The sequence below is a fragment of the Prunus dulcis genome, chromosome 8 (assembly GCF_902201215.1).
Source record: "Prunus dulcis chromosome 8, ALMONDv2, whole genome shotgun sequence".
NCBI classification, from domain to species: domain Eukaryota; kingdom Viridiplantae; phylum Streptophyta; class Magnoliopsida; order Rosales; family Rosaceae; genus Prunus; species Prunus dulcis.
Window position 1 is genome coordinate 12,975,688 of NC_047657.1, and position 11,643 is coordinate 12,987,330.

The window sequence follows — 11,643 nt, forward strand, 5'->3', positions numbered from 1 at the left end:
GAGATTAACATCCAGAATATAATAGATTAATAGATTAACATCCATTACCATCTTTTATTACATAATAAGAAAAGGAGAAAATAAACTAATCTTCTTACAACTTGGAAAAGAAAAATGAAAAATAATAAGGTTTGTTGAAAGCCATATATCCATCCATCCACTTATGAATGAGTGCTACTGTACCTGCTGCTTCCTTCCTTGCAAAGGTCTCGCCCATTACACGAAAATCGCTGAATCTATTACTTTGACGGTTCTGAATGTATTAGTACCTATAATGCTCTGAATAAAAAATACTTTGGGACCTACGCGATGCTCTGTTTCTTGGACATGAATCCCATCCATGAAATGAGAAGGCATATCAACCAATAATAGAGATTTAAGATTTTCAAGGTGGCGAATGCCAGAGGGCACCTGTTGCAGTTGCGGACTAGGTCCAATTTCCAAAGTTTCAAGAAGGGGCAATGCTCCATTGTGTATTGTCATCAACTTCAGGCCTTTCAAGTGTCTGAGCCTGAGGTCCTTCAGTTTCAGAAATCCTCTTTCAAAGTGCAGCTCCTCACAACTAAACGCCTCATGGATCACAAGCTGCATTAAATTGGGTAGAACTTGTAGGACTTTTAAGGGATCCTGATCGCCTGCTAGTCCCGACCAACATAAACTTAATCGAGTTAAAAGACAAAGTCCTGCAATCCAATCAGGTAGCTTTTCTAGACGCCCCATCAAATAGAAACCTTGAAGACGTTGAGGTGGATTGGACATATGCTGTATATCAATAATTTCATCACTATTTATTGCTTTTACTTCCAATGATTGCAAGTGAGGCATCTTTCCAATGGACGCGCATAGATCTTTCCCTTGTTTTCTGGTCAGTTTATGAATTCCCAACGTTCTTAACTGCGTCGAATTCCCTACTTCTTTAACAAGGCTATTTGATGCCTCCACATCATATAGCTTTTGCAGGTTTCCCCAACTCTCGATCCCATCCTGAATCACCACGGCTCGTCGACTAGTGAAACTGAACTCTTTGTTCTTTTCCTCAGTGTATGCTAAAAGACTTCTAAGCTTAGGAAGCTTATTGATTTCAAGAGGTATTTGATGCACTAGGGAATGCTTCAAATCTAGAGTCTCAAGGTTCACAAGCTTCCCCATGGATTTCGGAAGAATCTTCACTCTTGTATTCCTCAAGCTCAAATACCTCAAGTGGTATATGTATCCAACTTCCTCAGGGAGATTGTCAAGTAGACTATCTTCAAAATCCAGTACTCTCAACAACTTGAATCTTTTGTACAAGTTGCTACAAGCAGTAAGAGGATTTTGTGGCTCACCTATGCCATTGGAAAAACACAAGGAATGGGCATGAGAGCTTTCGATGCTACCAAAAATATTGTATGCACTGCTATAAACACACAGGTGCCTGGAATTTTCGTTGAAACTTGAATCTTCTTCCAAAAATTCAGAAATGCTTATATCTTTAGCCTTTAAAAGGATCACGGCCTCCCGCATGACATCATGGACTTGACATTCTCTGAGTTTCCCACTAAAATCATCAACTAATGACACTTGAACTAGGCTTCTTTGGATAAGCTCGGTCAAGTATTCTTCCGCAACCTCTTCCAATGTTTTCCCTCTCTGCTCCTTTATAAACCCTGCAGCGATCCATTGCCGAATTAATCTAGAGCATCTGACGGTGCGATTTTCTGGATATGTCCCAAAGTATAAGAAGCAAGGTCTGAGTTGGTATGGTAAATCATAATAGCTAAAAGAAAGAATTTTTGTAATATTTGTCAAATGAGGATTAGACTCCAGCTCTGAGGTAAGACTATCAAGCAATTTTCTCCATTGAGACACATCCCCGCCTTTGGTTTGTAGAAGTCCACTTATAGCCACAATTGCAAGAGGCAATCCTCCACATCTGCTAACTATTGTAGTAGCAAATTTCTTCAACTCTGGCGGACAATATCCCCCGGAAACTCGGAATGTCTTCTTGCAGAAGAGTTCCCACACCTTGTCTGGAGACAATGGTTCAACGTCGTACACTTGATCAGAAAAAGCTTCTCTGCAAGCAGCAGCAACCTCATTCTTGCGAGTTGTGATAATTATCCTACTGCCATTGTTGTTATCGGGTAATGCAAGCTTTACACAATGCCACAAGTTTGTGCTCCACACATCATCAAAAACAACTGCGTATCTCTTTTCCTTGAGATATTCTCGCAGGGTGTCAATCAACAATTTCAAATCCATTGTTTCAATTCCCTCTGGTACAGACTCCTTCCTCACCCTGTGGAATTCTGCAATCATGTTTCTGAGTATGTCTTCGTTCTTGTATGATTGTGACACTGTGATCCAAGCGCGCCAATCAAACCATTCCGTGAACCTTGGGTTGTCGTAGACTTTGCTTGCAAGAGTGGTCTTTCCGAGACCTCCAATGCCAACCAATGAACTGACTGAGCGTCTAGATGCTACCTCTCCTCCTATGGACCAACCTATCAGTTTATCTCTCAAAGTTTGAATACCAACGAGTTCGGCTTCCTCTGTGTAAATGGAAGCCATTCGCGGGTCAAATAACATATCATCTCTTCTTGAAAAGCTGAATGAAATTTGCTCTGTTGAATTGAAGCGATATACTTTACTTGTTTGCTGGATTTGGAGGACACGTTTTTTGATAAGTTGAATCTCCGAGGCTATATCATGGCGTGCAAATAGCCCTCCCAAAAAGTTACTGGTTTTATGAATGAAACCAGTAAATCCACGTTTATTACGACGGTCTGCTACATGATGTAGGTATTCATCAATGGCATCTTCTATGTGAGTGGCCATCTCCACTGTTTCCTTCACCCAAATTTTCACACCGCTGCCCATGTATGCCCTTTCTGCTTTTGCATCTGCATCCTTTAGGAAAGACTTCATGCTCTTTAGGAGATCTTTTATGCTTGTAACGTCGCCATGGATGCCTCTCAACAAATTCCCTTCTTCCCTTAATAGTAGAACCAACTTGTCAATGACAATGTTCACTGCAGTCTCTGCCATCACTTAGCTAGTTTGGTCTGAGAAAACAAAAATAAAGACAAAAAAATAATGTATTAGAGGATAAGTCGTTGAACTAATTCAAGAAAAATAAAATAAATAGTTATATATATATATACATACCCAGGTCTTGACTTTGAGCTTGACTTGCATATAAAAAAAATTGTCTTCAGTAGCACTGCAGTCAATTTATCACTAAATTATCTGATGGTGTGGGGATGATGTTATCAGTTTAGGTAGAGGCAAAGCCTAATCACTAAATTACATAATTCGCCAAAGAAATTTGAAATATAAAAAACTGATAAGAAAATTAAAGATAGAACAAAATGGATATTTGAGAATACTAAGAAAAATCAACAAAATAATAAAAGAAATAAGAACAGAGAAAATTAACAGCACTTACGAGAAGAGAGAGATGAAGCCAGGAGAGGATGAGTGGTGGAATTTAAGGCCTTTCCTCTGCCCACTGCTACAAGTAATTGCGTTTTCAACCAAACCACCCAACAACTTCTGCAATTGCTTTACTTTTCTTACTCAAAATTATTAGGGTTTAAATTGATATGTTTATTATTCTCTCAAGGAGTAATATATATACTCCATACAGAGTAGGTACAAATAGGAAATATCTACAAAATTTCCTAATTCTACTCAAAATTCTTGATAGGAACAAATTCTATTTCTAACAGGAACAAATTCTATTCCTAATAAGAACGTTGACTTTGACTCATACCAACATTCTTATGGGTCAAAACATAATAGGAAATATCTACAAAATTTCCTAATTCTACTGAAATTAGATTTTTTTCCTCCTTATTTATATAATTTGGTATTAAATTTATTTAGAAGGAATTTATTTTTATTTGGTATTAAATTTTTTTTTCCTCCTTATTTATATAATTTTCTATTTTCTCAGACATGCAACAAGTTATGTTTTCAAACTATCAAATTAAACTATTGATCAAAGTGAGCGTGTTAGAGCGTGTTAGTTTGATATACATTGTTGGTCAATTATTAAGTTTTTAGAGTCTAATAGTTGTCGAACATGAGATATGAACTCTAGTTCCTTGAGTATTTACTAGAAAACTATATAGAATTATATACATGTATGTATATATAACAGTCCCGATCTCTTGGACCACAGGAGTCCAAAAGATTGTGGTCACCCACCGTTGGATATTAATTCAATGATTCAAAATGATATATATATAAATGCAATATGACATAAATGATTATTAGCCGATTCAAGTCAACCGTTGAATTTACATTCAATGGTGAGTGACCATAAATCTCTTGGACTACAGGAGTCCAAGAGATCAGGACTGGTATATATAAATCCCTAGAACTTTCGTGATGCATTAATAGTTCGTGGGCATTACCAAATTCCGCTATCCCTACAACAAAAAGGATGTATGAAGATGTGAAGAGGACCACATTAAGCCCCACGTGGTTACACTTGAAATAGCTGGAGAGCCTATTGCATATATATATATATATATATATATATATTAATCCCAGATGTAAAATTTAACAACGTAAAACCATATGCATCTATATTTGCATCATGCATTAACTCTACTGCTCTGCACCTACAGCTTGAGGTTAGACTAGCCCTTGAGCTTTGTATTACTATTTTTTCTTCATACAAATAACATTAGAGCCATGAGAATCGAATATAGAATCTCGGGTGCGTCTAGGTAGATGCTTTTAACCTATGATCCCAATGCAACCTTGAGCTTCTTCAATAGTGCATCTCCATACTAGGCTTTAAAAGTTTGATTTATAGTTGGAGTTACAAAATAATTATATCTTCAAAGGGCAAGAGTTCAATTCTATTTCTTCCCTTCCAACTTGTAGGGTAAGAACAAATACGAAGCATTTTCTCACAAAATAGAGATATTTTAGGGTTGGACTGCATGGCTTTTTGGCCTTTTTTCTCTTTATTTTGTCCATTTGTACTTTTCCTTTGCTTTTCAATGAATTTTATTCTCTACCAACGGCTAAGTTATGAAACGCTGTTTTGATGTTTAATGCCAACCAAAGACACATTGGATTGAAGACACAAAATGCAAAATGCTCTCAGTAAATCATTTCGAAAGTTTTGTTATCTGGAGGTGAGATATTTCAACCAAATTCCAAACGTCAAATAATTTCCAGTATGATCTTTCATCCCAGCACCCAAGTTTCTTTAAATTTTGAATTCAAGCTTCAAGTTTTCACTGAGAATATATATGTGGAGATTCTGCAAAAGCGAGTCCTTGGTGCAACTTGATTACTACAACAAAGGGTAAATATAAAATGCAAGCTACCACTAGAGTTAAGCATTGTCTATGTGTTTCCCTTAAACATTTGCGGCGGCAACGACTCCGACAACAAACACAGATACGAATGGTCTGGCTTATATCCAAAGACATGCATAGCAGATAATAGATTAGCATCCACAGTAGAGTGAAATTAGTAAAGGCAGCTAGCTCAGCATATAAACATGTCCCACCAAGTAAATGGAAGTCAATGTCCCATCAAAAATCTATATGAAAGATCCACTTGGGAGCTCTGCTTACCAATTGGATCATCCTCCTCGCATATGAGCGCCTAATTCACCAAACTGATCATCAGCTTCTACAGTATCCTCATAGCCTCTGCTTTCTTGATCACTTCATCATCATAGGTGTATGCTTCAGGATCAACCACCACGACCTTTCAATAGGAAAACTTCAAAAAAGGAAACATAAAAAAGAAAGAAGATTAAGATAGGCCATCAGGAATTATGACACAGAATTGAACCAAAGGTGATACAATCACATCAGGGAAACTGTCATTAAAGTTTTTTTTTTTTCCTTCATATTCTCGTGGAAATGAACAATTTAAGCCTAAGCAAGCTGTATCGGAGACAATACGAGATTCAAATGAATTAGCAAACAAATCTGGGATCTGAATCAACTACCTAGATGATGCATACGTGTATAAAATGCGCACCAAATAATTGTCTTGGAGCATTGGCCAGTTAAAGGGCACTTGTAAGAGAATCCCTCTACTATTGGTGACCATAATTCAAACATACACAACATCATTTATCTGAAAGATGGACAACTCAAAGACTTTTTGGCTGTCATATGAAATTTGAATGAATAGCTATCATTTAAATAGGATTTTTATGAAGTCCCTTTAATGGAGCCAAAAAACATATTTGGTATTCAGATCAATTGCCTCAAGATATTCCACACAAATCAACATGCAGCAATTCAAATATCATGGAATGACCAAAAATACAATAAAGGACTGCAAAATCTAGCGACATGAACCAGAACCTGAAAACTAGGTCCAAAATCAAGCCCTGTAACCACCAGTATAATCATCACTTGCATTCTACAGTGCCTCGATTACCCCTACCATCATGACCTGTGTGTTCTCTCCTAGAAACCACATCTTGCTACAAACAGAACTTTCAGACGCATAATCTTAACAGAAGTGGTAAACATCTGCCGACCTGTAACTCATGCTATTGTATAACTACAGTCTACAATCTACTTAAGACAAAAACCTTTTGGCGATTGGCTCTTCATTGGGGAAATTCCCCATTTCCAGAGGTTAAGCAGCCTTAGGATAATACACAATACAAGATTTCTACCTATCTAATAAAAAGGTTGATAACTAGAGTAAAAGTCAATGATAAATACAAATCGGGGAAAGGTGAACTCTAGACCCCTCCGGAGATAAGAAGAACTGCTACAAACAAATGTATTATAAGATGAAGTACCAATTAAACACATTCAGTGTCACTCCTGAGGAGCAGCAGTACATTTAACTTCCATCTCCTACTTCCCTTAAGAAGCTCCAAGATACTTGATTACTTAGTAATATTCCATTAAATGTGTCCTCATGCTTAGGAAGACCAACTGAGAAGGCAATCAAATGATGTATAATTGAACCACTAAGATAAGGATTCAGATAACCAGCACAGCGAGCATCTAAAGCAATGACCTTTACAAAATCAGATTATCACATCCATTAAAAAGAAGTACAAACGTAAGAAACAACCAACCCCAAACCCTCCACTTATGAATGAGTACCTGCTGCTTCCTCCCTTGCAAAGGTCTCGCCCATTACACGAAAATCGCTGAATCTATTACTTTGACAATTCTGAATCTACTGCCCGCTGTGATCTGACAAAAAACTCTGGGACCTACATGATGCTCCGCTTCTTGAATCCCATCCATGAAATGAGAAGGCATATCAACGACTATTAGAGACTTGAGATTTTCGAGGTGGCGGATGCCGGAGGGCACCTGTTGCAGTTGCGGACTAGATCCAATTTCCAAAGTTTCAAGAAGGGCCAACGCTCCATTGTGTATTGTCATCAACTTCAGGCCTATCAAGTGTCTGAGACTGAGTTCCTTCAGTTTCGGAAATCCTCTTTCAAAGTGCAGCTCCTCACAAATAAACGCCTCATGGATCACAAGCTGCATTAAATTGGGTAGACCTTGTAGGACTTTTAGGGGAACCTGATCCGCTGCTAGTTCCGACCAACATAAATCCAATCGAGTTAAAAGACAAAGTCCTCCAATCCAATCAGGTAGCTTTATTAGACGCCCAATCAAAGAGAGAGTTTGAAGACGTTGAGGTGGAGAGGCTATACGCTGTAAATCCATAATTTCATCATCGTTTATTGCTCTTACTTCCAATGCTTTCAAGTGAGGCATATTTCCAATGGACGCGCATAGGTCTCTACCCTGTTTTCTGGTCAGTCTTTGAATTCCGAACTTTCTTAACTGCTTCAAATTCCCAACTTCTTTAACTAGGCTATCTGTTGCCTCCACAACATATAGCTTTTGCATGTTTCCCCAACGCTCGATCCCGTCCTGAATCGCCACAGCTCCTTGTCCAGTCAAGCTAAACTCTTTGTCCTTGTCCCAATTGTATGCTAAAAGACTTCTAAGCTTAGGAAGCTTATTGATTTCAATTGGTATCTGATGCACTAGGGAATGCTTCAAATCTAGAGTCTCAAGGTTCACAAGCTTCCCCATGGATTTCGGAAGAATCTTCACTCTTGTATTCCTCAAGCTCAAATACCTCAAGTGGTATATGTATCCAACTTCCTCAGGGAGATTGTCAAGTAGACTATCTTCAAAATCCAGTACTCTCAACAACTTGAATCTTTTGTACAAGTTGCTACAAGCAGTAAGAGGATTTTGTGGCTCACCTATGCCTTTGAAAAAACACAAGGAATGGGCACGAGAGTTTTCGATGCTACCAAAAATATTGTTTGCATTGCTATAAACAGACAGGTGCCTGAAATTTTCGTTGAAACTTGAATCTTCTTCCAAAAATTGAGAAAAGCTGAGATCTCCAGTCCTTAAAAGGATCACGGCCTCCCGCATGACGTCATGGACTTGGCATTCTCTGAGTTTCCCACTAAAAGCATCAACAAATGACACTTGAACTAGGCTTCTTTGCATAAGCTCGGTCAAGTATTCTTCCGCAACATCTTCCAATGTTTTCCCTCTCTGCTCCTTTATAAACCCTTCAGCGATCCATTGCCGAATTAGTCTAGAGCATCTGATGGTGCGATTTTCTGGATATGTCCCAAAGTATAAGAAGCAAGGTCTGAGTTGGTGTGGTAAATCATAATAGCTAAAAGAAAGAATTTTTGTAATATTTGTCAATTGAGGATTAGACTCCAGCTCTGAGCTAAGGCTATCAAGCAATTTTCTCCATTGAGACACATCCTCGCCTTTGGTTTGTAAAAGTCCACTTATAGCCACAATTGCAAGAGGCAATCCTCCACATCTGCTAACTATTGTAGTAGCAATTTCCTCCAACTCTGGTGGACAATATCCCCCGGAAACTTGGAATGTCTTCTTGCAGAAGAGTTCCCGCGCCTTATCTGGAGACAATGGTTCAACGTCGTACACTTGATCAGAAAAAGCGTCTCTACAAGAAGCAGCAACCTCACTCTTGCGAGTTGTGATAATTATCCTACTGCCTTTGTTGTTATCGGGTAATGCAAGCTTTACACACTCCCACAAGTTTGTGCTCCACACATCATCAAAAACAACTGCATATCTCTTTTCCTTGAGATATTCTCGCAGTGTGTCAATCAACAATTTCAAATCCATTGTTTCAATTCCCTCTGGTACAGACTCCTTCCTTCACCCTGTGGAATTCTGCAATCATGTTTCTGAGTATGTCTTCGTTCTTGTATGATTGTGACACTGTGATCCAAGCGCGCCAATGAAAGCATTCTGTGAACTTCGGGTTGTCGAAGACTTTCTTTGCAAGAGTGGTCTTTCCTAGACCCCCCATACCAACCAATGAACTGACTGAGCGTCTGGATTCTACCTCTCCTATTGACCAACCTATTAGTTTATCTCTCAAAGTCTGAATACCAACGAGTTCAGCTTCCTCTGTGTACAGGGAAGCCATGCGCGGGTCAAATAGCATATCATCTCGCCTTGAAGGGCTAAATGAAGTTTGCTCTGTTGAAATGAAGCGATAGGCTTCACTTGTTTGCTGGATTTGGAGGACACGTTGTTTGACAAGTTGAATTTCCGAGGCTATCTCGTGGCGCGCACACAGCCCTCTCACAAAGTGACAGGTTTTAAGAAAGAAACCAGTAAATCCACGTTTGTTACGACGGTGTGCTACGCGACGTAGGTATTCATCAATGACATCTTCTATGTGAGTGGCCATCTCCCTTGTTTGCTTCACCCAAGTTTTGACACCGATGCTCATGTTTGGCCTTTCTGCTTTTGCATCTGCATCCTTTAGGAAAGATGTCATGCTCTCTAGGAGATCTTTTATACTTGTAACGTCGTCATGGATGCCTCTCAACAAATTCCCCTCTTCCCTCAACAGTGGAACCAACTTCTCAATGACAATGTTCACTGCAGTCTCTGCCATCACTCAGCTAGTGTGCCCTGAGAACACAAAAATAAAGACAAAAAAAAATAATGTAACAGTCGTATTAGAGGATAAGTGGTTGAACTAATTCTAAACTTTCTGTTATCTTGTTCAAGAAAAAGAAAAAGAAAAATAGCACTGCTGTATTTTCTCTTATGAGTTAACAAACACAGATGCGAATGGTCTGGCATATATCCAAAGACATGCATAGCAGATAAAAGATTAGCATCCACAGTAGAGTGAAATTAGTAAAGGCAGCTAATACAGCATATAAACATGTCACCAAGTAAATGGAAGTCAATTGTCCCATCGAAATCTATGAAAGGACTTGATAACTTCAGCTGTAAATAGTATATATAAGACAGTCAAAAACCAAAAAGCAATGAAGTAGAATACATGTAAATAAGTAGAGTTTGTCGTCATAAGTTTCGCAAGATATGACATCAAGTGTGGAATAGTCAACCCCCATCCCCACACACATATAATGTCTTAGTCATTTCTTGTAGGGTGGAGCTGCACATGATGTTTCGTATGCATATGGTATCTTTTTATGTGGAGATGCGTAATTGAGAGTGTTAGTTTGATATATATTGTTGGTCAATTAATAAGTTTTTAGAGTCAAATAGTCGTTCTACGAGCTCTAGTTCCTTGAGGATTTACTAGAAAACTATATAGAATTATATACATGTGTGTACATATAAATCCCCAAAACTTTCTTGATGCAATAATAGTTCATGGGCATTACCGAATTCCGCTATCCCTACAAGGCTACAACAAAAAGGATACATGAAGATGTGAAGAGGACCACATTAAGCCCCATGTGGTTACACTTGAAATAGCTGGAGAGCCTATTGCATATATATATATATATATATATATATATATATATATATATATATTAATCCCAGATGTAAAATTTAACAACGTAAAACCATATGCATCTATTGTCATCATGAAATAACTGTTCTTTTAGATTTTATCTAAGGCAAAGCAAAGAGCCTCCGGCCTTTATGGCCTCATACATACCACAACCTGCAACTCCAAAACGATATAAATTATTTGGCCCACAATTTTTTTTTTTTTTTTTTAAAATCTTTTTATTTTGTTCATACAAAAACAGAGCCCGTGACTATTGTCATAGATTTATAGTACACTATTAAAAAAGTTGGTGTGCCATCAACTATTTCCTTCCACATCCACTTTCCCCCCAAAACAAAAACAAAAAAAAAAAACAAAAAGAAAAAGAAAAAGAAAAGAAAAAATGATGGTGTGGGGATGATGTTATCAGTTTAGGTAGAGGTAAAGCCTAATCACTAAATTATCTAATTCGCCAAAGAAATTTGAAATATAAAAAATTGATGAGAAAATTAAAGACAGAACAAAATGGGTTTTTGAGAATACTAAGAAAAATCAATAAAATAATCAAGTAAATAAGAACATAGATGTAGAGAGAAAAGTGACAGCACTTACGAGAAGAGAGAGAGATGAAGCCAAGAGAGGAAGAGGACGTACGTTGGAGAAGGGAGTAGAGGAGAGAGCCCTACCACTTACTTCAGAAAGAGAGAGAAAATAATTAGCTTTTAATCACTCAAAGACAATCAGAGAGTGGGATGGCAGGCTGCTTTTGTTTACTTTTTCAACTTTTTCTTCTTCTTCTTATTGTTTATTGTTAGTTTTAATAATTTGTCATTAAAAAATATCTTTAAAATAATTTGACTATGC

At 37.9% G+C, this 11,643-nt stretch overlaps 2 protein-coding genes across 4 annotated transcripts; both read right to left on the reverse strand.

Annotated features, from left to right (window-relative positions):
• LOC117636331 (disease resistance protein RPM1-like) lies at window positions 1-3,730 on the reverse strand. 2 transcript variants are annotated; one of them, XM_034370790.1, is made up of 3 exons: window positions 3,428-3,730; window positions 2,631-3,044; window positions 1-2,531 (listed from the first exon to the last, which is right to left on the reverse strand). In XM_034370790.1, the coding sequence occupies exons 2-3, from the start codon at window positions 3,025-3,027 to the stop codon at window positions 217-219; spliced, it is 2,712 nt and encodes a 903-aa protein (XP_034226681.1). In that variant the 5' UTR covers window positions 3,028-3,044; window positions 3,428-3,730; the 3' UTR covers window positions 1-216. The 2 variants fall into 2 exon arrangements, with proteins under 2 accessions (XP_034226681.1, XP_034226680.1); XM_034370789.1 differs by having other exon boundaries at window positions 1-3,044.
• Window positions 3,731-5,180: 1,450 nt separating this feature from the next.
• Window positions 5,181-11,472, reverse strand: LOC117636335 (disease resistance protein RPM1-like). 2 transcript variants are annotated; one of them, XM_034370798.1, is made up of 3 exons: window positions 11,392-11,472; window positions 7,092-9,938; window positions 5,181-5,718 (listed from the first exon to the last, which is right to left on the reverse strand). In XM_034370798.1, the coding sequence occupies exon 2, from the start codon at window positions 9,135-9,137 to the stop codon at window positions 7,125-7,127; it is 2,013 nt and encodes a 670-aa protein (XP_034226689.1). In that variant the 5' UTR covers window positions 9,138-9,938; window positions 11,392-11,472; the 3' UTR covers window positions 5,181-5,718; window positions 7,092-7,124. The 2 variants fall into 2 exon arrangements, with proteins under 2 accessions (XP_034226689.1, XP_034226688.1); XM_034370797.1 differs by having other exon boundaries at window positions 5,181-5,733.
• Between the last annotated feature and the right edge of the window lie 171 nt (window positions 11,473-11,643).

Bases quoted from the DNA above. Each gene is read 5' to 3' on its own strand.
- LOC117636331 (XM_034370789.1), bottom strand. From the start codon at position 3,027: ATGGCAGAGACTGCAGTGAACATTGTCATTGACAAGTTGGTTCTACTA.
- LOC117636335 (XM_034370798.1), bottom strand. From the start codon at position 9,137: ATGGATTTGAAATTGTTGATTGACACACTGCGAGAATATCTCAAGGAA.